General features: G+C 33.7%; 3 protein-coding genes and 2 non-coding genes across 6 annotated transcripts; 2 read left to right on the top strand and 3 right to left on the bottom strand.

The window, feature by feature from the left end:
* The first annotated feature begins 304 nt into the window (after positions 1-304).
* On the top strand, positions 305-421 carry LOC127148325 (U5 spliceosomal RNA). The gene has a single exon (XR_007819204.1). It is a non-coding gene; the product is annotated as a U5 spliceosomal RNA (small nuclear RNA).
* A 1,209-nt stretch (positions 422-1,630) lies between these two features.
* Positions 1,631-1,746, top strand: LOC127148326 (U5 spliceosomal RNA). The gene has a single exon (XR_007819205.1). It is a non-coding gene; the product is annotated as a U5 spliceosomal RNA (small nuclear RNA).
* An 802-nt stretch (positions 1,747-2,548) lies between these two features.
* Positions 2,549-5,035, bottom strand: LOC103502339 (adenylate kinase 4). Its single transcript, XM_008466246.3, has 6 exons — positions 4,688-5,035; positions 3,852-3,997; positions 3,644-3,763; positions 3,385-3,552; positions 3,006-3,095; positions 2,549-2,904 (listed from the first exon to the last, which is right to left on the bottom strand). The coding sequence occupies exons 1-6, from the start codon at positions 4,803-4,805 to the stop codon at positions 2,803-2,805; spliced, it is 744 nt and encodes a 247-aa protein (XP_008464468.1). The 5' UTR covers positions 4,806-5,035; the 3' UTR covers positions 2,549-2,802.
* Positions 5,036-5,681: 646 nt separating this feature from the next.
* On the bottom strand, positions 5,682-9,308 carry LOC103502340 (nucleolar protein 56-like). Its single transcript, XM_008466248.3, has 8 exons — positions 8,999-9,308; positions 8,286-8,500; positions 8,006-8,163; positions 7,629-7,816; positions 7,297-7,549; positions 6,872-7,020; positions 6,615-6,749; positions 5,682-6,257 (listed from the first exon to the last, which is right to left on the bottom strand). Exons 1-8 carry the CDS (start codon positions 9,204-9,206, stop codon positions 5,905-5,907), a joined length of 1,659 nt encoding a protein of 552 aa, XP_008464470.1. The 5' UTR covers positions 9,207-9,308; the 3' UTR covers positions 5,682-5,904.
* Positions 9,309-17,942: 8,634 nt separating this feature from the next.
* LOC103502341 (argininosuccinate synthase, chloroplastic-like) lies at positions 17,943-20,888 on the bottom strand. 2 transcript variants are annotated; one of them, XM_008466249.3, is made up of 8 exons: positions 20,723-20,888; positions 20,274-20,418; positions 20,052-20,100; positions 19,749-19,931; positions 19,486-19,560; positions 19,206-19,391; positions 18,875-18,963; positions 17,943-18,795 (listed from the first exon to the last, which is right to left on the bottom strand). In XM_008466249.3, the coding sequence occupies exons 2-8, from the start codon at positions 20,384-20,386 to the stop codon at positions 18,243-18,245; spliced, it is 1,248 nt and encodes a 415-aa protein (XP_008464471.1). In that variant the 5' UTR covers positions 20,387-20,418; positions 20,723-20,888; the 3' UTR covers positions 17,943-18,242. The 2 variants fall into 2 exon arrangements, with proteins under 2 accessions (XP_008464471.1, XP_050937115.1); XM_051081158.1 differs by having other exon boundaries at positions 20,274-20,425; positions 20,724-20,888.
* Between the last annotated feature and the right edge of the window lie 2,333 nt (positions 20,889-23,221).

The following is a 23,221-nucleotide window of genomic DNA, read 5'->3' as shown; positions in this document are numbered from 1 at the left end:
AAATCAACGAAGAAATTTCATAAATATTTAATATTCAAGTAAATAAGTCTATTATATTAAATAAAAACAATTATTAATGACTATTCTCAAGACACAAAAAAGTCATCAATAATGATATTCAAATATATTTTTCCTCCACTTATCTTATTTAGTTAAATTTTCCATTGTCGGTTCCAATATGAAAGGGGAGGACTCGTTAAAGGCTGTGAGAGAACTACCAACCTATCCCACATCGGAAAGAACAAGATATGCCACAAGAGGAACTCCTATAAAATGCGCATCTAAGCACCATTCCAAAGCACGGAGCCGTGCGGTGCGCACAGAGCGAACTATTCTTTCGCCTTTTACTAAAGAATACCGTGTGCTCGCCGCTTATAGCGGCATACGCCTATTTTTGGAGGGGTTTCTCTACGGAGAAGCTCCTATATCATAGAGTTCAAATTATTGATGTTTATTTTTCAAATTATTGATGTTTATTTTTCCAGTATTTAGTTGATGTCTTCAAGATGTAGATTTGTGCCTTCTTATGGTAGAATTACTGTTTCTTATATTTCGTATATTTGGTCAAAATATAGAACACGTTTGACATGGAGCTTGCAGTACCTAAGCTTTGCTCGAAGCCCTTTAAAGCGAGACGGTCTTTACTAAGTTAAGATGTAACGGAGGCTTTGATTTAAGATGAGCAGCAAAACTGCCAATGGAACTGTGAAAACATTTGTTCGTTTGCGTGAGAACTTTTACTTCATTGGGTATAAAATTAAACTGGCCAAGTAGAAAGGGCGTGGATGTGGGTATAAGCTTGAAAGTCAGCAACCTCTACAGAAAGAACTATGTGATATTTGCTCTTATGGACTTTTTACATTCTTCATTTGTAAGGATCTTTGATTCATTGGTTGTAAGTTTTGCAATACAGTCTTCATGTTCAACGTGGAAACAACTCAGAAGTATTCTTTTTCTGTGGTCAAGCATTTAGATTATGGTTACTTGATTACTAACTTGAAATATATATTTACACACACTTCGAAAACCTATAAAAAATCAGAACAACCAGTTGTGAAATCTTGATGCTTCATAAAATTTTCCAATCATTTCCACCCTGTAGAAGTTGCTTACCCTGAAATCAGATTCATACACAACTAAGTGGAATATTTAGAGTGTCATGTACAGCTCTGGTGGAATCCCTTAGACAAGCATACGGTACAAACTCTCCTTATATACGGTACAACCGTTCATTTCAATCTATCAATACCTTCAAACTTCATCTTCAAAACCTCCTTAACAAACACCGGAATTTATGTTAATTGAAGAACTACATTCATTCTCCTTGCCCACGAAAAAAAAAAAAAAAAAGAAGGAAAGAAACAAAAACAGATGGAGGATAGAAATATCTTTGGTCTGAGTTATTTTCTAACTTGGTACTTTTAATTTAATCAAATCGATATATTTCAGCTATGCTTGTGATTATCACAGAGGCCACGGGATAGGTGCAGTTTATTTAGTTGCAAAAGGGATCCCTAGTGTGGGTGTGAGTGTCTTAAAGTGGGGAATTGTCCCACATCGGTAAGTTATATAGATGTCCAGTGGACAAACAGCTATAAAATGAGAATCCATGGGCCTGTATAAGGCACGGAGCCGTGCGGTGAGTACAGAGCGAACTATTCTTTCGCCTTTTACTAAAGAATACCGTGTACCCGCCGCTTATAGCGGCATACGCCTATTTTTGGAGGGGTTTCTCTTCGAGGAACTCCTATCAATTGAAGTTCTAAATAGTTCATTTAATTATATGATGTTTATATATTTGGATCAAAATGGGTATTTTTTTATGATTATTTTAGTAATATTAAGTTCAGGCTTTGGTTTTTAATTTATTTATGAATGCTGTTTACTGCACAATTGGGTTTTAATGGAATGCTGATCTGTTTTAGATTGGTAAGAACTTTTGTTGGAAGAGTGGATGACCAACGTGTTTGTAATTGGGGGCGATCTATAAAGATGAATGAATAAATAGGTGATTTCTATATCGAAATCAACAAAATAAATTTGATTTAATAGTGTTATTGAAGAGGAAAATTGCCCTAGAGTCGGACTATTCCACGATTGTTAAAATTGAAACAAAATTGGTAAAATCCCTGTTGGCGAAAATTTTTGCTTTGAAACCCAGGAAGAAAGGTGGACTACGTTCCTTAGAAGCTCCACAGAGAAGTATCACCAAATACAAAGAAGTCGATGCAACATTAAGAAGTGTTTGTTGGTGAAAATTACTTCGGAACACACTTTTTAGTTCAAATCATTAAAATTATCTTAAAATGTATTAAAAAAGTAACCCAATTTATACGTATTCTAAAGTGGTTCGGGCAAAATGCAGAATGCAGATTGGTTAAAGCAGGAATAAAGTTGGCCAAAAATCTGCAAGTGAATCAGATTGAAAGGCACCAACTCAAAAAGTAATAAAATTCCAATGGGGTCCAAGAAAAATAATCTTTTGTTTGCCAACTTGTTCAATAAGGAGATTCCAACAGAAATACCGAGAGAATCTGCATGGAAAAAATGAGCACTAATAATATAAATTTCATTATTAAATGGATCGCTCAATTTCTCATGAAAGATAATTATCCTTATTTTATAGAATTAGTACAATCGTAAAGATGACAACCGTCGTGTGTCTTCGGTTCGAATGAGGTTAACTCACAAAGTCAGCAGATTTGACCATATAATATCCAATCAAATGTTAAATGTTCCAATGGGTTGTGTAAAAATTGAAAAGGTTTCATCCATTGTTGAATTATTGTATGACGCCCATTTCTAGGATGAGAGCACTTTCTGAATCTCTTCTGTTACCTCTTTGGGAGACTTCTCTGCTTGAAGATCTGCCACAATTTTCTTCTTCGAATAGTAATCAATCACCTACAGCACAAACAAATTTCATTTGCATCACAAACTTGCCGTATAAGAGATTTGTGCCACCATAAATTTGCTAAGAAAAAGATTTTGCATTGTGATCATACTGGCTTTGTTTGCTTGTGGAAAGCCTCCAGCCGAGATTTGAGAACTGCTGTAGTATCATCCTTACGTTGAATCAAAGGTTCTCCCGTAACCTTCAAGTCCGACAACAGAATTCAGTAATTAATTGTCGATGGTTCATGAAATATCTAATTGGTGAGATCTTTTGTAACTATCCCTATTGGGGTCTCAGTCTCTCCCTCTTGTAATTGTGTACTATCGATGAAATTGTTTCTTATCCAAAAAGTTGAGAAACATGAAATTTTAGAGTGCGTGCTCTAATTAAATTCGTACCAAATTGAGTACCCTGTGCTTACCCATAGTTATCAAAAACAAAATGTTATCAAACCAGAAGGATAAGGTTAAGCAAGGTAGCTTTCTTACATCATCAATGCCAGCAACCTTTGGAGGAGCAAATTTGGTGTGATAAGACCTCCCGCTGGATGGGTGTATCCATCGTCCAGTAATCCTCTCCTCCAAGATCGAATCGTCAATGGAAAAATTAAGCACCTTATCTATTTTAGCACCCTGCTTTTCTAGCATCTCATCCAGCTGCAGTTAGGAAAATGAGTGAGCAGAATAATTCAAAAACCACTTCACTGCGAAAAGTACGAAAAACAAAAATAAGTAAAGAATTTGATACCTTCTGAGCTTGCACAACGGTTCTAGGAAATCCATCGAGAATGAAACCTTTCTGACATGAAGGCTTCTTAACTGCTTCATCGATGATGCCAACAACCAAGTCGTCAGACACAAGTTCACCCTGAAAATAAAAAAGATATTAGCAAGAAACAAGGTAACATGCAATACAAAACTGTGTGAGGTAACGTATAAAATAAATAAATAAAAACCCTGTCCATGGCCTCCTTAGCCTTAACACCAAGTGGAGTTTTAGCAGCAACTGCAGCTCTTAGCATATCACCAGTAGCCAAGTGACACAAGCAGTATTCATCCTTGATAATTGGAGATTGAGTGCCTTTTCCTGATCCAGGTGGACCTGTAGAACAAAAAGAATCTTAATTAGGAAAGTATGACTAAAATCCATGAGATCTCGATGATACCATAGCTATAGAAAGCTAGACAGACACCATGGTAGTAGCAACGAAACGAGAATTAAAATATTGCAATAACAAGGAGAAATAGTCTACATTTTTCTTTTCTCCTTCACTCTAACTTATTGTACTCATCTACAGCGCACCATGGTGAATAAAACATGGTGAACTCGTTTCAATTCATGAAAATATCCAGCTTGAGCAGTATGATGTCAGGAACAAATGAGCTAAGACACCAGAACGTTTGTAAACAAGTAAATCAACCAAATTATGTAGCGAGAGCTGGAGTAAGTATAATGCAGAAATCATGGATAATCATAATCCTCTATACGACCATAGCAAATTCACCTCGGATCTAATTTTTCTTTTTAAACAATAGCAGAAGCACTTGTGACGAACGAAACGAGATCGTTGCATAACGCCAAATCAAGAGAAAAATCTGAAGCAAAACACGAATGTTTCAAATCACCGAAAGAGCAACCACATGTATACATCACAAAGAGCTGGAATTCGCGGATCTAAGACGGAATTCTATTCTACCCAGTAGAAAATACTAACAAATGAAACGAAAAAAAAACAATGGCAAATCCTCGATGGTGCACATGAAAATGCAGATAGAAATAAGAGAAAATTACCAATGAGAATGAGGTGCTTGTCGGGTTTTGAAGCGCATTTCATGCGACGGAGGAGCTCGGTCATGAGATGGATGGAGGGAACATCTTCTAAACTGGCTGATCCAGAACTACCAGCCATGTCTGTATGGTCTTCTTCTTCTTCTTCTTCTTCTTCTTCTTCTTCTTCAACCGTTTGGTCTTACGGGACGGAGGCTCCAATGAGGTTTACGAGATTTAAGAACTTCAACTATTCTTTCTTTTTTTCGAAACTTCAACAGCGGCTTTCATGGTACCAACGAGTTTGCATACTCCAACTCACCCATTCCATTTCTGCCCTTTAAACTTTTTTAAAATGACCTTTTTGTCCTCTTCTCTCTCTCTCTTTTTTTTTTTTTTTTTTTTTTTTTAATTTTATTTGCAGAAGCCTAATCTAATCCTTTCTTTAGGGTTAGGGTAAAATAATTGAAGATTTTTACGTTAAAAATGAATAAAAGTTTATTACTAATTTCTATAATTTGGAAGACAAAAATCAAATTATATATATTATTTATTTAAATTTTATCACGGCATTTAAAAGTGTAAAAGTTGATTATGTTGATAATCCATTATTATTCTATATAAGATAAAAGTTTTAATAAACTATAAACTTCATTGATTTGGTTTCTCAATGGTTACCGAGAGTTTGATTATAATAGGGTAAGCAAGCTTGTGTTTATAAAGTGCAAGATTGGATTAACTTATTTTCATTATCATTATTATTATTCTTTCTTTTTTTTTCTTATGACTTTAAATACTGAATGTGCTCCTCTACTCATTTGAATACAAGATTTTAGTTTCTTTAAGAATTTAACTTAAAAGTTAAAAGTAAGATTTTAAAAAAATTATTAAAGTGAGTTTATCCAAGTCAACAGATAATGTGAAAAGGGCAAGATTTTGAATTCCAAAGCAAGGGGCTTAGAGCAAAATGAGAGGAACACTTAATCTACTACGATAATCTTTAAATTATAGAAAACACTTCCAACAAAAATTAGAGTCAAGTCATTAAGATTATAAGGCAATAAGGGAACATACGCATATTGGCATAAGTTTTGCTGATGGATGGACCAAAATTATAGAGATTGGAGACCAAAAACAGCCACAACGGGGCATTTCTACAGCTGCTACAATATTATGGCAACAAAACCATGTCTACCTATTAAATAACCATCTGCCACCCAAGTTTACTGTAGTTCGACAATTCATTCGGCATCTTCGCTTTTCGACTTTTTCTTCTTTTTCTTCTTACCATCTTCGGCAGCGACTTGATCATCCTTGTTTTCATCCTTGCTCTTCTTCTTCTTTTTCTTCTTGCCTGCTTCTTCCTCGCCATTTATGATTTCTGAAGCCTGCTGTTGTTCCTCTGTTTCCCTGTCCAACTTTCGCTTCTCCTTCTTTTTCTTCTTTTCTGATTTTGTATCCTCTGCGACATCACCGTTTGCAGTAGCACTTGGGCCGTCTTCAACCTCACCGTTAGCATTAGACTTTGATTTCTTTTTCTTGCTCTTCTTCCCCGAAGCTTCGCTTGGCACTTCTTCTACATCCATAGCAGTTGCTGTGACATTTTTTTTCCAATAGTCACATGGTCGAAACATCAGCCAAAAGCAAAAACTAAAAATAAAATAGGAGGCAAATATAAATCTGGTGGAAGGGAGTACTCGAAACTCCTTTCCATACAATGGGATGTGAGATCCACGGACGTTGGAGAATGGTTTATAAAAAGCAAGTATTCTCATAGTACTGGAAATATTCCCTATAACTACTTCACATCTTCCAGAAACAGAAAGAGAAATAAATTTAAGGAAAACTTTAAAACACGAAAAAACTGATTGCAGAGCCACAGTAGAAGTCTCTGAAACAAACGCTGACACATTTTTAAGGTGAATGGCAAACATGGCCACATTTTACATACCTTTGTTATCAGCACTTTCAATTGCAGCTTTCATAACATCTATGTTTTTACGAGGTGCTATGCCCTTGTCATAAAAGTCAAGCCGCTCTTCAACTTGCTCACGAAGTTTCTCTCCAAAGGTTGTGGTGCTGCTCTCTAAATGACAACACAAAATTATAAATCAGAACCAATAACTGGTGCCTAGTGGTAGCTATAATTTATTGTACAAAGAGTTGATTGTATTGTACAGAAAACTACACAAGTATGTCAATGACTACCTGCAAAGCAATCAATACGCGTTGCAATAGAGCATTTGTTTGCAAGATAACGTGCCATTCGGCCCTTGTTGCGCGCAGATGCTCGCCCAATGAAAGAAGAATGAAAGATCAGACCGTATTTAGGAGTGTTTCCTTTTGTTTTCAAAGCCCTGAATAGGAAAAAAAAAGGCAATGTATTGGACATGTTATTTATTAAGCAAATCTCAACTGGTAATAACAGTTTGAACTTCAAAATAGAATTGAAGAATTAGGTGGCTTGGCTACATATATAAGTTTGAAGGTCAGCATTTCTAATATGAAACATGACAATCTGGTCTTAAGCAGAAATAATGTTTTCATAATTCAGAACGAATGAAAGATCTCACGAATTAATGCAAGGATCAGTGAGGTAATACACCATTATTTCAACTAAATCAGTTGCGAACCTGAAGAGTGCTTTCTCAGCACCAAGAATCTGAAGGGTGGAAGAAGGGCACTTGGCCAAATTTGTGAGACTACCAGCATGAGAAATTAAACGGGCCCCAACAACTTCACCAATCAAAGAGGCCAAATTGGGAGCAATATCGTTCATTTTAGTAACTAGATAATCATAAAGTTTCTTCCTGTATTCAGAAAGATCCATCACCCTCTGTGCAAATTGCTGGACATTAATCAAGTCAATATCAGACAAATCCTGACCTGTAACATAGTCAGTTACCAAATCAGGTAACGGGATAAGAGTATACAATTCAAAAATAAAATTAAGCCAACAATGTACCCATGGAGGCTTTGGCTGCTTCAACAATCTCCTTTGCTTTATCTTCATCGCCAATTATGTCTGTCAAGCTGGGGATTTTATCTTCAGCCAACTTAGACTTGTCTTGAATGAATTTAGCAAGTTTAGCATAAAGATAATTGTCACTGACAATCTTCACCAACTCAGGGAAATGCCATGAGTACCACTCTCTGTATCATAAAAGTAAACATGAAATAGTTAACAAAAAACACTCGTGGTTTGTAAAGAAACAAACTTAAAACTACTAACATAGTAGCATAGCACCCACAGTCCCCATCCTAAAAGAGGCAAAGGTGATAGCCAAATTCTTCCAAATCGTAAATCCTTGTCAAAACTTAGAATTTTGTTTTATCAAATACCTGACTCTCATGGAGAAGGAATTAATGTCTTTGTCTAAAGTGTCAAGAAGGAAGATGGCTTGAATAACCATGTTATCGACACGGTTAACATTGAACTTCACTTTCGCTCTACTATAACTGTGTCCCAGACCAAGTTGAGCCTTCTCCAAATCTCCTTGCTGTAAGTACAAATAAATGGTTAGATAGAAGAAAGTAATTTGCTATACTGTAACGTTTGTGAGAAAACTTCAGTAGTACTAGAAGTCAACGTTAAATAAGAGGAGCAGTGGAGCAAGCAAACCTTGAGATCTTTGATAAATTTGTCAAAGTGAAGACGCACACCACGAAGCAGCTCCAGAACAAACTCGTTGCTTTGACATGGGATTTTAGTCTCCTCAAAGATGTTTGACCCAATTTTGGGTTCAGCTAGTCCCAAAACGAACTTAGCCTTTTTACCTTCCTTGGCTTTTGGAAGGTTAATTTCCAGAAAACTCCTCAACTCATCAGTCATAAGCCCTGCAATTTGTCAATAGATTATTCAACAGAAAGTTCAAAATTTTAGGACTAGTTCCAGGAAACGATTCGAACTAACATGCTTATGATTGATATAGCAATTCAGCATTCGTTCAAACACGAGCTTAGGTTGATCATTAACGCATCAAAAAGTATTCTTTTCACAATCATGCCGTCCAACATGTACAACATTGCTTGAAACTCAAAAATGCGAGTTGGAAAAACTCTGACACAGCAGAGGCAAAGCTCTAAATATGACGTACAGCTATCCACCAAAAACAACAAAATTAACAAGACCGAAGCGAAAAGCTATTTTCTTTTCGGTACAATTGCGTAAATAAGAAACTCTCCTTCTGGGCTAAGAGAAACAGACAACAACAATTCAGAATGAGCTCAAACACTACCACCATTAACTCCAATACATACTAGAACTGTAGAAAAAACAGTAATGGAGATAACCCCTAAACAACTCAATGAAATAGCTGAAAATCAAAAGACTACCTTCGGAGACAGAGTTGCACTGTTTGAGAGCATCGAGAGCCGACTCAAAGGGGTGAAAAGCAGCTAGCTTCACGACCTTGCCGAAGCGGTTGAGGTCGGAAACAGAGCTCCTAACGGCTTCGGTGTTCTGCCCAATTTCGTCAAGGCCATGGGCATGAAACAGAGCATAACCAGAAGCAGATTCATAGAGAAGATACGTGGACGTCATGGGAAAGAGACGAACTGTTTCTCTCCTTCAATGAAAGAGCAGAGCAAAGAGATTCTCTCCTTCAATGGTGCGGGAGACGTGGGGAAATATTTTAGGGTTTGGGTTTTAGGAACTGCCATATATAAAAAAGGCTCATTTTTATTTTTTAACCAAATGACCAAATAAGGAAGAAAAAGAAAAGCCCAATAATGTAAAATGAAGGCCTAACCCTTTCGAGAAAAAAAAATAACAAGCCCAACTTTAAATAGAGTGTAGCCCAAGAGGGGAAATATGTTGAATATAGACCATATGTCATAATTATTAGGGGTGTTAAAAAATTTGATAACCCAACCAACTTGGATTATTCAATCTAAACTTAGGATTAGGTTAAATTTTATGTTGGATTGGATTAGGTTAAATTTTATGTTGGGTTGGATTAGGTTAGAAAATTTAAGAAAATAAAAATTGAGTCGAGTAACCGGGTCGTGCACACACATATTAAAAAACAATATGAGAATTTGTCTAAATTATGTATGTATGTGTATGTATGTAATTTACTCAAAATTACATACGTACATACTACAAAAGCGAGTTTTCCAGAGTAATTCAATCCCTGTGGACTTCCCACGAGAAAATTTGTGGGGATAGGAAATAGTATAGGGGACGAGGACGGGGAGGGGGAGTGGCATCCCCGTCCCCACCCCGCCCCATATGGGACGTCTCTATGTACACTTGGAGCGAATGATAGATGACATAAATTCACCACTCAAGTAGTTTAGGAAAAAAAATATACTTATTCGTGAATTTTAAGTTTAGTTTTTGTTTAGTTCGTTGAAGGTAGCTTGATGATGTTTTTGGAGTTTGCGTATCCCGAAACATCAAGTAGAGGCTTGACTCAACGTGGCCAAAGAATAACGATTTGAGTACTCGATTTGTTACGCGCTGAAGATGATAAAGTGTAAATTACTTACATAAAACATTAAAATATATATATATATTTGTTTTTATGTTAAAATTTCAAATATTGTCATTGCATTGTCATGTATCGGATATACATGGTACAAAGTATAGTAATTGTAAATTGAAAGAAAACTAAAAAAAACGTCTAATTGTGGGAGGGGATTAAAGTGTATGTCAAGTGTACGTCAACAATGTATCAAATGTGTATCAAGTGTACAGTGTATTAAGGGGCATCAAGTGTTTCAAAGAGTATCAAGTATATCGAGGGTATAAAATATATCAAGTGTATATCAATAGTGAGGGCGTTTGTGACATTTAACATATTTGTACGTGGAATCGTGTATTTATTTGTTGTCGTTTTTGCAAACAATAAACTATGGGTTATGGATCTAATTAATATATTTTGTTCGCTCTTAAAAAAAAATATCAAATGTAAGTATATTGAAACATAAAGTAGAGATTCGAGTCTTTGGGTCGACATAGCCAAATGATGACGATCACTTCGAGCTCGTGGGTAAAACCCTACGGTCTTGAGAATTATACTCACTCTAACACTGCCGACATTGCGCACACCTTATGTGAATATTAGATGATGGACTTTATTAAATATTCTCGTTTTACTATCTCAATGGCAAAACAATATTTCGTGTACTTGATCGAACTAAATATTTTGTATACTAATTTAAATATAAGTACGTACTTAGCTCGATACCACACTAGTAGTAATTCTCCTATCGATTAGTTCAAACAAACTCTACAAATGACAAGAGCTCTAGTTAAGAATACACTTACAAATATATCTATAGCTAAAAATGTGAACACTTTTGTCATGGTAATAACTCTTTAGTTAATTAATTTCAAATAAATAAGATGTAAACAAACTTAATTAATTTAAAACCCAATAGTGAAATAATTTAATTGTAATTTATTTATTTATTTAACTAGTTAATAGATGTCAACACAAAATATTTTTAAAGAAAGAAAGAGAGAGGAAAAAAAAGGTAATACTTGGTGAAAAATCATAGAAAAGGAATCTAAATGTTAAAATACAACTCGTAACGATTAAATATAAACTAAACTCGATCAAACTTTATAAATTTTGACTAAAGTTATTCCATGAATTATTTGTTATACATCCAAAGAAATATTTATTTATAAGCATCACTTTTAAAAAACAATTATTGTTGTTCATAAAAAACGATAAATTTACGATAATATTTGCAAAACCGTATGTTTAAACTTATTAGCCAACTAACAAAAAAACAAATCAAATATTGATAAAAGTGAGTTTAAGAATTCAACGTAAAATCTTCATTTTAACCAAAAGTTCGACTTTCCATTTCAAGTTGTACTAAAAAAATCCAAACGAAATATATATAAAGATTACACCATATATTTGAAGCTCGTCACGTGCAATTGATATAACTCCATTGAAGACAATAATTCTTTATTTCATAGCATCTGTGTGTGGAGGATGGAAAATCCGTAGACTGAGGAGAGGAAGACGACAGATACTATTTATTGGAACAAAAAAAAGAAATTAATAGATGAGAACGACACATCATAATAGTTTCCAAACGAAATGTCGTTCTCTAACAAAGAGACGAGAAAAAAGCGTCAATATTTCGAATCTATATAGAACGGAATCTTAGATTTTGTTGTGTATATTTAAACTCCACACATTATATATAGAAGATAAGAATAAGATAGTTTCCTTTCTCCATCCACTTTTTTTTTTCAATTTGATAACGCTTTTTGTGTTTATTTAATTAATTCTAATTTTAAAAATTTGTGTTTCCTTTTTTCCGATCTATTGTGTTTGATATAATTTTCATCTATATTAATTAATTGAACAACTTGGTTGATTTTTTTTTTTTACTATCAATATCGATGTCAGAGATTTGGTTCCTCCACTTTAGGTCAAATTTCGTTAACACACTTAATTTTGTTTAAAAAAAAATTCAATTGGTGTCTATTTGATTCTTTAAAAATGACGGTTTTGTACTTTAAAAAAGATGCTTACTTGTAACGACCTTTTTTTTTTTAAATAAAAGTGACCTCTTAATTTTAAAATGTTCGATCGGTCCTTACTTTTTTAATAAACTAAAACATAGCAAAATTTCATATTTGTAAGCGAAATAAAACGAAGATTATTTATATTAAAAAACAAAAAAGAAAATCAAAATCATTAAAATTTGATCGAAGTAATAAAACATATAATTATAAAATAATAATAACAATAATAATAAATTGCAATTTGCAAGAGGGAATCCCAATCTACAACCTGCGGTGGCGAGCGGTATAGCATTTATCCATTAAAAACGAATGGACATATTTTGTTGCCCTTTTGATTATTTACTTATTATTACAATTATTATTGTTGTTTTTTTTCTTTTTCTTCTTAATTTTTAAATACATTATTGTAATATTAGGCATTAGCCAAACATAAATTCTCCACAATAATCTTCACACACACATACATAGATGTAAAGATAGAATAAAGAAGAACCATATACCTTTTGCTCACTCCCACTCAATATATAATCTTGTTTTCCATTTTCAAGTAAGCCCTCTTTTGTCGACAAATCTAATTTCTTTGCTTAAATAGTATTACAATTGTTGGTAGATATAATATAATTCTTGTTCATATTAGTGGATGCCAACTTAGCTCAAATCAACATACAACATTTGTATCTCAAAATGCTTTATAGATATATAATCTAACCTCCACTGTGTCTTCATACCTAAAAGGATCGATCCACAGTATTATATTTTGAATAAACATTTTGTATATCTTTTATGTGCATTTGACAAATGAATTATCATATTATTGCTTATATAGATCAAGCTTTATGTAACGGGTACTTGAGTCATATTTGTCCTCCTTTGTTTAATTTATGAAACCGTTAGTTACTCTTTACGCGATTGCAACACCACTATCTATCAATTCCTTCATGAATTAGTCGTTGTCAACTTAGATCACTACCACTCGACGACCTTGTAAAGAGGTAAAAGGTTCTTTAACTTTTTGTACCCACTAGATCTTAAATGGGTTCCGCAAATATCTTTGGTAGTATTGCTAAGGTCCTTCATGGTATTATTAGGAACTCCATACGGGTCGCTCACTAAAGTTTTCATGATACGGTCGTTAGGTCCTCTATAGATGTATTTTGCAATACAATAGAATCTCTATGATACTTCTTAGGTTATCCTTAGTACTACTATGTCATTTGCAGTTGTTTTTCATGAGTCATCTATTGTGCTACTGAAATCTTCATGGCATTACATTGTTAGGTATTTTATATATGTCCTAGCTTCATAGTATTACTAGGACCCCTCCATATGTGACCACTATGAGTTCATAAGTTCTTCCATATGGTATCATTAGATTCTCTATGTGTAATAATATTGAGGTCTTCTAATGTGAGCCCTTCGAGTTTCCCATGGTTCCTATAACTCCTCCATGGATTGTTGAGCTTATTCCTGGGTTTTCTTGAGTTTTAAATGGATTTGTAACTCTCTAGCTTATTGCGCCTTCTTAAGCTCCCCCGCGGCTCATACTAAAGTTTATATATCATAGGTCTCAATTAATCCACTCACATGAGTCTTCTAGAATTTTATCTATTGACCTTCGTTTTATACCATCCAAGAACTTCGATCTTTATCTTTTAAGTCTCCTATATATTTCATAAAACTCCTTTTCTTCAGTCCCACACCACAATAATTATACTTTATAACAATCGTTCAACTTATTAATATATTATATAGTTATTGTATTAGATAATATGTGGGATAGAAAAATATGGAACCACTAATTTTGAAATTATTACTAGCAGAAGCAGCATCATGTGTATAGGTAGTATTTGAAATAGAATCTATAAAGCTATGATAATCTCGAAATTTGTGTGTATAGGGTTAAACGGATTTACGTGAAACATTTGGTAAATGAGTGGATATGCATATATATATATATATATATAATTGTTTGCAAGTGTGATTGGGTTTCCACGTAGAGTTCATCTTTTCTAATCTTTTTCCCTCCACCACAATAAATTATGGTCATAGATATAATAATGACGATGATGATGATGAAACAAGATTATTGTATATTCATGGTTTCAAATTTTCAACGATAAGAGTAGTAAAATGTCCAAAATTTTTGGTCTCTTTTGAACAAACTAAGGGCATATATATTATAGAAAAATCAAATCAAGTGTAGTGAAAATTTTTCTTTAGTGATATATTTTTTTTCCATAAAGTCAACTTAGTTTGGCTTCTTTTTTTCTAAACAAAATATTTCTATTTTCTAAGTGATTTAAAATAGCTAAAATAGCCTCTCTCTCTCTCTCTTTTTTTTAATTTAAATGAAGGTAAAAATCCGTTTTTAATCTTTTAAAATTAAACACAATGATATGAAAGTCGCATTTAAAAGTTTAAAATTGAAAAGTTATTATTTCACATGGCAAAATTACAAATATAAGAAAATTTTCATAATCTACATGTGATAGATCACGATATAAATACGTGTCTGTATCATGATAAAGATAGACACATACAGTAGTTTATCTTAATTCATTTTAGTTTATATCATAAATAAACTTTGATATTTCATAAGTATAATGGAATGTTTACAGACAACACATGAATGGTGGGTCCTATGAAAAATGCATCGGAAAAGAGAATAAGACCAATTTCAAATGATAGACAAGACGAGAGAGCTAAATCTTTTTGTAACGATAATAATAACTTATTAAAAACAATTAATAAATATACAAATAAAATAAAATAAATTCTAAAAAAAAAAGTAGAAATAAAAGTGAGGGTAGTTTAGGTAGTTGAGATATTTAATTATATAAAAGCTAAAAAGCTCCAAATTTGCACCTCATTTAGATGTATCTTTTATAAAGAGAGGATAAAATAAAAGGAACAAACAAAAATACTCAACAAATTAAATAAAGAAAATAAACATATTATCCACAAATGAAAATCGGAATAATGTGTATAAAAACATAGGGAAAAAAAAAATCAAAGCTGCTACTTTTTAAAAAGAGTGAATCGCGTTATTCCTTTATTGCTTAAAAAAATTATCAATATTTTTTTTCTATTAAAATCAGATATGAAATAAACAATAATTGACCTGAGAATCTATAATATCTTTTTGCTACATATATTATATCTATTAATGGATTAATTGAATAAAAAGAATATATATGTTATACAATGATTTTAGAAAGGAGAAGAAGTCAATGAGTCTAAGTTACCTTTGCATGAAGTTACATAGATAGAGCAAAGAGAGATGACCTAGGTAGAGCATCTTTCTTAAGTCATATTCGAGGCCAAAAACCGATATCTATTGTGTTAGGACATGCAAGCCCAATTAGGCATTTAGTAAGGTTCGAGCTCAACCTTCGTCAAGGTCAAGCACAATAGCTTAGTTCAAGCTTAAGTCTCATTTTAGTCCATAACTTGCCATTTTCATCACATTTCATGTCCTATACTGTATTTTGGTAATAATAATGATAAAAAATAACAATGTTTATACAAACTAACAATGAAGCTAATTGTAAACCTAAAATCTACACACTTAGTTAATACATCTATTGTCAATCAATAGTGGAGAAATACTTGAATCTTCGATCTTCATTTTCGAACCAATAAATTAACAAACCTAATAACCGTAGAGCATATTAATAGCCAAATATACAAATACCCTCGTGGAACAATATTTATATCATTATCATAAATCTCAATTTATTCGCAACATTCCCAACCATCCACTATCAACTTTATTTGTCCATTACATAGATTTGAAATTCCCAAATATCTTATATTAGAAGATCCCTTCACCAACTAAAACCCAACAATGTTTAGAAACAATAGAGACCATGAAAGCGAAAGTAGCAATTTTATATTTATTTAGAGTTGACTATATTAAATAAAAGAAAAATGCACATGTTATAAGGTTTTCAAAAAATTCCCATGCACATTGTTTATACATAATTTTATATAGAGGTATGTTGAATGGAAATAGAAAGAGAATTCAAAGTTATGGTCAACAAAAGCAAAATCGATTGAAACCGCCACTACAAAAATATGTATAATAATTAGAAGGAAAAAAGGGATGTAGAGAAAGCTGAAAAGGAAGAAAAAGAAATTGTAGGGTTTAGCCAATGGTAGAGAAGGATGGTGGCTGTTGATTCTGTCCGAGTCAGCATTGCAATTTGATGAGCAAATTCCTCGAATGGTCCACGTAATTATTAATATCACTTTCCATTTTTATCTCCTCTTTTTCCCCCCATTCGATAGACCATTTTTAAATATTCTATATTTTTAGGTTTAAACATTACTCTAATTTTTATATTTATCCAACTTATTTCTCTATAATTTGAAAATATCCTTCAATTACACTCAAATTCAATAAATCTTTATATTAAGATTTTTTCACATGTTCACGTGAAAATCAATATTTTTATTTAATCGATTTCAATAAAAATTAACATTAAATAACTAAAGTTCTAAAATTTATTAAAAGCATGTGGATTAAAATTAGATAATTAAAAATAAATAGCGAACTTAGGACGACAAGCAAGCTTTATGTTGTCTCAAACATGCTACCTTTCACTATAATTTTTTTAATATATATATTCGTATAGTATACTATACTTGACTTGCCTAAAAATTAATATTATTTGATTGAAACCAAGTTTGTTAAAAATGAAATTTGATGGACTAAAGCTATATTTGAATAAGAATATTTATTGTTTTGGTTTTATTTAAGCAATTGTTGTCACTATCTATAGTTTTTTTTTTTTTTTCTTCTTTTAAATAATGAGTATTATAATTGTCTTTTAATTATTTGTTCCTTTTTGGTATTGTTGTTCCTCCTACACCACGTAGTATTAATTATTTAATAGCTGGCAGCCGTTTTGGCCGTTCATGCAATATTGGCTATTGTGGCGCCCAAATGCCATTTTCCTCCTGGACCTGCCCCTTCTGACCCCCCCTGACTTTTTTCTTGACCCGATTTTCATTAAATTGGCCTCATCTTTTGCAACCATTTATATGATTAAAATCAAATATTCTATCATTTAATTTTCTATAATATTATTCAAACTCTTGCCATACATGATGATATTTATTTCCTTTCATTTAGCTTTCTATATATTTGTAGAAATTGATTGATGATTTAACGTATCTAAACATAAGTGACTACTAAAAAATATACATACGAAAAAATGAACTCCAACACACACATACATACGCACGAAAAAATATATGAAGTAAACTAGGTAGAAATAACAATAATAAGACATAAAGTTGAAATAATAGAGGAGAGCAATTGAGGCTTTACTTCCTTTAACCACTCTGTCCCACATTCAAACATATGTTTATGTTTCTGTTCCTTTGATTATTAAAAGGCAGAAACGTGTTAAAGTCACCCATTGGAAAGTGGGGAGTAAGAGAATCAAGAGCGTTTAATATTCAATAATTTTATTGCTAAACTATAAATGCAATGAATATATTTTGGCATTAAAGTTTATTGATTCCTTACCTAAAATAAGGATCATTTCCAAATTACAAGGTTGTAACCTTTTGAACTTTGAATATGGAAGGCCTATACTTTCTCATGTTGTGTTTAATGAGTCCCCCCACCGTTTTTAAACATTGCACATAAACAGAGCTCTAAATTTAAAGTATTAAATCTTTGCAATCACACAAGGAAGGAAAAAGCCAAAGAAATTGGATGCGTAGAGATTCGGAATCTTGCATTGAATTAAGACAGAAAGGAAGACACAGTAACAACAAAACGAGCAGCCATAGTTGATTGCTGAAGGCAGGCAAATTTAAGCCTTGCTTTTTTAGATAGAAAAATATCATAAAAACCTGAAGAAGGAAAAGGGGTCTGGTGGGCACACTCTCAAACAAAGCATTATTATTTGACAGCGCATTCCCTAGCAGTGAAATACCAAAAGATTCTTTTTCCAGTGCGGCGGGACAACTAAAAAACTGCAGCGTACAAATTTTTCTCGAGTAAAAACTATTCCCATGTCCCCCAAACATTTTTATTCAAACTTCCACTAAATTTCATTGCTTTCTTTAGATTCCTTGTTCAAGCATTGCTCGGACTCTAGTTGGGAGGCCATAGAGATGGATGAACCCAGCAGCATCCGCTTGGTTGTACACATCCCCGTTCTCGAATGAGGATATGTCTTGTCTATATAGGCTGTTTGGACTTTTGCGTCCGGTTACGGTCACTGAGCCTTTGTACAGTTTGAGTGTGACCGTTCCGGTGGTTTTAGCGGTTATCTTCTCCATGAATCCATCCATGGCTTCACGGAGTGGGTCAAACCATCGACCTGCATATACCAGCTCCGCGTATTTGAGGGCAAGTGAGTCCTTGACTTGTATGGTTTCGCGGTCGAGTGTTAAGGATTCGAGCTCACGTGCTGCTGTGAATAGGATGGTTCCTCCTGGTGTTTCGTACACACCACGGCTTTTCATGCCAACAAGACGATTTTCGACCATGTCGACTCGGCCGATGCCGTGTTTCCCGCCGATTTCGTTGAGTTTGTCGAGAAGGGAGGCTGGTGACAGCTTTTTCCCATTGACAGCTACAGGAAGTCCTGAGACAACTTCAATCTCAACGTATCTGTGAAATAAACAACAAACACGTAAGAACTCGGTTGCAAAAATGCAGAGAAGTTGAATCAAGAACAGAGGAAATTTACTCGGGTTGGTTCGGTGCATCCTCGGGATCAACGGATAGCATGAACATGTCTTTCTTTGGCTCATTAGCAGGATCTTCCAAAACGTCACCCTTCAATCACATGTAATACATAAAATGAATACAACTGACAAGTATCAAAGCAAAAAAGCCAGGGTCAGGGCTGGCAGCATGTTGTTTAAAGCTCACCCCTACCACTTGTTCAAGCTAAAAAGAAAACGATCACAATCATACAACAAATTGCAACATCTAAATGACAGCCAAATTCAATTTGTATAGCATGAAACCATATACTTGACAAACCAATAAAACCAACCGGCTGTCATGACATTTACCTCATGACTAAGGTGCCAAATATTCCGGTCTCGGCTGTATATCGATTTCTTCGTGACTGGGACTGGCACGTTATGTCTCTTGGCATATTCAATGGCATCTTCTCTTCCTGTAATGTCCCATTCTCTCCAGGGAGCTATAACACGTAGTTTGGGGTTCAGAGCAAAGAATGTGAGCTCAAACCGTACCTGCATGAAAAAAATAAATAAAACAGAAAAGCAAAAAGATGAGATTCTCTTTAAGAATATTCATAGGAAAAAAATCTAAGAAAATAAAGCAGACCTGATCATTTCCTTTCCCTGTACAACCATGAGCAACAGCATCAGCTCCAACTTCTTTGGCAACATCGACCATGGCCTGTAAAAAACATCATCATAACCTCTATTATTAACTCAAATCCATGTGAAAAAACATGAAACAAGAATCTCTCCCTTTTTTTAACAAATTACTAGAAATATCTGGCCAACCCATGAAACAATACTGGTAAAATTCAATAACTGTTAAACTAAATACCCTCCAGCAAAGGAGATTAAGTAAGATTTAACCTTGGCGATGACAGGACGAGCCATGGAAGTTCCAAGCAAGTATTTCCTTTCATAAATGGCACCAGCTCGCAAGCAGGGAAACACGTAGTCTTCCACAAATTCATCCCTTAAGTCCTTCACAACAAGTTGACAAGCTCCACTCGCTTTCGCCTTTGCTTCCAAACCATCCAATTCCATCACTCCCTGCATATTTCCCATTAATAACAAGCCAATAAAATAGAATCAAATAATCTAGATCTGCACAAAACATAAACCAATTCGTGGCCATGGAAACAGGGCGCGGGCGCAGCGCTCAAAACATACTTGCCCAACGTCAGCAGTGAAGCAAACCACCTCGCACCCATATTTCTCTCTGCAGGGAAAAAGAGAAACGAAAAAAAAAAAGAAGTCAAAATAACACAATACCGCCATTGAGGATTTCAAACAAATGGGCCAGAGATATAAAAAACGATTGTTAAGACGAAAAACTTGATCATGGCCATCATAATATTTGATTATAGAGGGGGAAAACGGAGAGCCGCTCACCGCAACCATGGTACGATAACCGATGTGTCCAAGCCGCCGCTATAAGCTAAAACAACTTTGTTCAATCTAGCGGGCATCACACCGTTGGTATAAGCAACGCTAACTTCTCCCATCTCTGTAATAACGTCAATGAATCCTTGAATTCCTGGAACCGAAAGAGAAAATAAAGATTCTTGGGTTAAAGAGCACGGCGATCAAATCAAAACGAAACGAATCGATAATAATCCGAGTTTATGAGACAGGAGAGAAGCGTCTAGAAATGAGAAGAACGGTTCTGATTTTCTATGAAATAAGTACGGAAAAAGCGGGGGGAAATAAAGAAGTGGAGAGAGAAGAAAGGGATTTGAATATGAACGCAAAGACGCCGTCGTAGGGAAATTGTAATGAATCGGACAAAGTGATGTTGAATTGAAATGCGAAAATTAGGAGAGTTTGAAGAGATTGCGTACCGAATTGAAAGGGCAGCAGAGATTAAGGAAGAAGATGATGGAGAAGAAAGAGGAAGCTTGAGAGAAGCTTTTCGCCGGAAGGGCGGCGGAGGAGTCGTCTCGCTCGTACTCCACGAAAAGAGCAGGAATGAGCAAGTTTACAGTTTCCGACTCATGAGTTTCAGGCTGCATGAGGGGGCCTTTTATCGACCAAAAATCTTTGATTCTTTTGGTAAAAATAATTATAAATTAAAATTAAAATTTTCCTTCCCACCGAAATTGTAACGTTTTTTATTTTATAAATAATAAAATCATATTCAACCTCACAAACGTCAAAATAAAAAAATAAAATAAAAAATACCGACTCAACCGATATTTGTAAGTCTCGCATAATTTAACAACATTTGAGCGTCAAAGAAAAATTTTAACTCTACGTCAAATAGTTTGTGATTGCTCTAATATTCTAAATGAACTCGAACCCTTTATTATCATCTGATAGTTTTTTTGACTACAACACGTGTGGAGTATGAGGTTTTGATCATCCAATAATCTTTAAAAAGTAGATAGGTTTTCATGTCTACGTTCACAATTCTCTATTTACCTTTATTTACCAATCTTTTCATCATGTAAATCAAACTCAAGTTTTGCACAATTTAACTTTACATTATTTAAATTTTGCAATAATTGAATTCTTAATATGGAAAATTGTTTTTAGAATGTAATTGATACATCGTTTCTCATATAATAAGTAAATCGACAAACTAGCTACCAAATAACCGATTGTTTTTCTACTACAAATATTAAACTATCACATATCATAAAAATCAAAATGCTTAATTTATTTTCACAACATGGACTTAATGTTTATGTATTACGTTCAAGAACCAAATCACTACTTCAACAAAATTATCGAGACCAAAATTGTTGTTTCAACATATAAAGCATCATTAAACAAGATGATTAAAACATATCCATTACTAGGGGTATATATGTATAGGTCGAGTTGGATCAGATTGTTCTTAAAACCAGTCGATCTATCTTAAGAGAGAAAGAGAAGAGAAAAATAGAAAGAGGGACGTGTGAAAATTAACGGCAGATGTAGGTTAAGTATAAATTCCTATATACTTCTTACTTATTTGGATTGGAAAAATTGAACCGAACTTGGTTCGGTTTGGTTATTTTCTAACTTTGAGTAAAAAAGAAAAACAATATAGTCCTGATCTAACCGACCATGTTCGAGTTGAACTACTGGTTGGATTCACTCTCTCTCTCTTTTTTTTTTTTTTTATGTCCATAACTATTACATATTATAAACATGCGACTTAGACTCAAAAAATTTGTACATCCTAACATAGAAAAGAATAGCATATAGTTAATTAGCCATCATTTTGAAGGTTGTGTAGACCACGATGACGACGAGTAGGCCTATAGGGAAAGAAGTTGGCTACATGCCAAGAAGAACATAGTGGGAAGTGTGTCAGATGGACACAATAACTCAATTAAATCAAGTCCCTCACCATTTTAATTTTTCCTAAAGCTCCTATCGTTGGAAATGCTTTAATTTTGTAGTGTTTTGCATTTTTTAACCCACCCTTACTTTTTCCTTATCAATTACGAAACATAAATTAAAATATTAAAAAAAGTATATGCTAAAACGATGATAAATAGTTACGTGTTTCATAATGTAACATGCTATTAGATAATATGATATTAATGATCTTAAAATTAATTGTCAATGAGAAGAGTATTGAGTATATTATCCTATTTTATAAGCAGCGCGAAGTTTCTTGATTTTTCCAAGATAAGATTCTCGATATGTATCGTATTACCAATGGAATCAATAAAATCATCAATTTAATATTAATCAAGTACTTTTTATACTACGTGCCTTAAAAGTTTACAAACTCTCTAGACATCAAAATTCTTTACTGCTCACTATTCACACTCTTTACCCTCAAACACTTCCTACGAGAAAAATCAATCTAAATCTACAACAATCCATCACATGTAGAATATAATGGACCGTTCAGGAGAAGGGTTGGGGTTATATATAGAGAGTTAGTACTGTAACTAGTTTTATCATAACATGTGTTTGGAGGACGTGTTTAAAAAAGTAATTTTATGATAAAATGTGTTTGGAGGAAAAGTTTAAATAAGCAGTTTTATGGGAAAGTTGAAGAGATGAGGTTATAGATAATTGAAAAAAGTTTAAGAAGGAGAGAGAGGAAAGACTTGTTATGATAACGCTAAAACAAGGATTATTATAACTTTTTCACCATACAAGAGTTAGGTTACCGTAACCTAACCCAATAATGATAACCCTTGGACCAAACGGTCTTTAAAATTTTCATATTTGTAAGTATTTTTAACGATATTAACTTTGACGTCAAGTCAAAAAAAAATCCTAAGAATGCAATAAAAACTCAAAAGTGCATGCAAGTTTAGAGCCTCGTAGAAGTTGAAGCACTGTTCCCCATGAAAAGAGATGGTGGTAACCGAAAAATTAATGTGAAGGCGTTG

The sequence above is a fragment of the Cucumis melo genome, chromosome 2, assembly GCF_025177605.1.
Source record: "Cucumis melo cultivar AY chromosome 2, USDA_Cmelo_AY_1.0, whole genome shotgun sequence".
In the NCBI taxonomy this organism is placed as follows: Eukaryota; Viridiplantae; Streptophyta; class Magnoliopsida; order Cucurbitales; family Cucurbitaceae; genus Cucumis; species Cucumis melo.
Note: the sequence above shows the minus strand (reverse complement) of the source record. Positions and strands in the feature narration are given on the sequence as shown.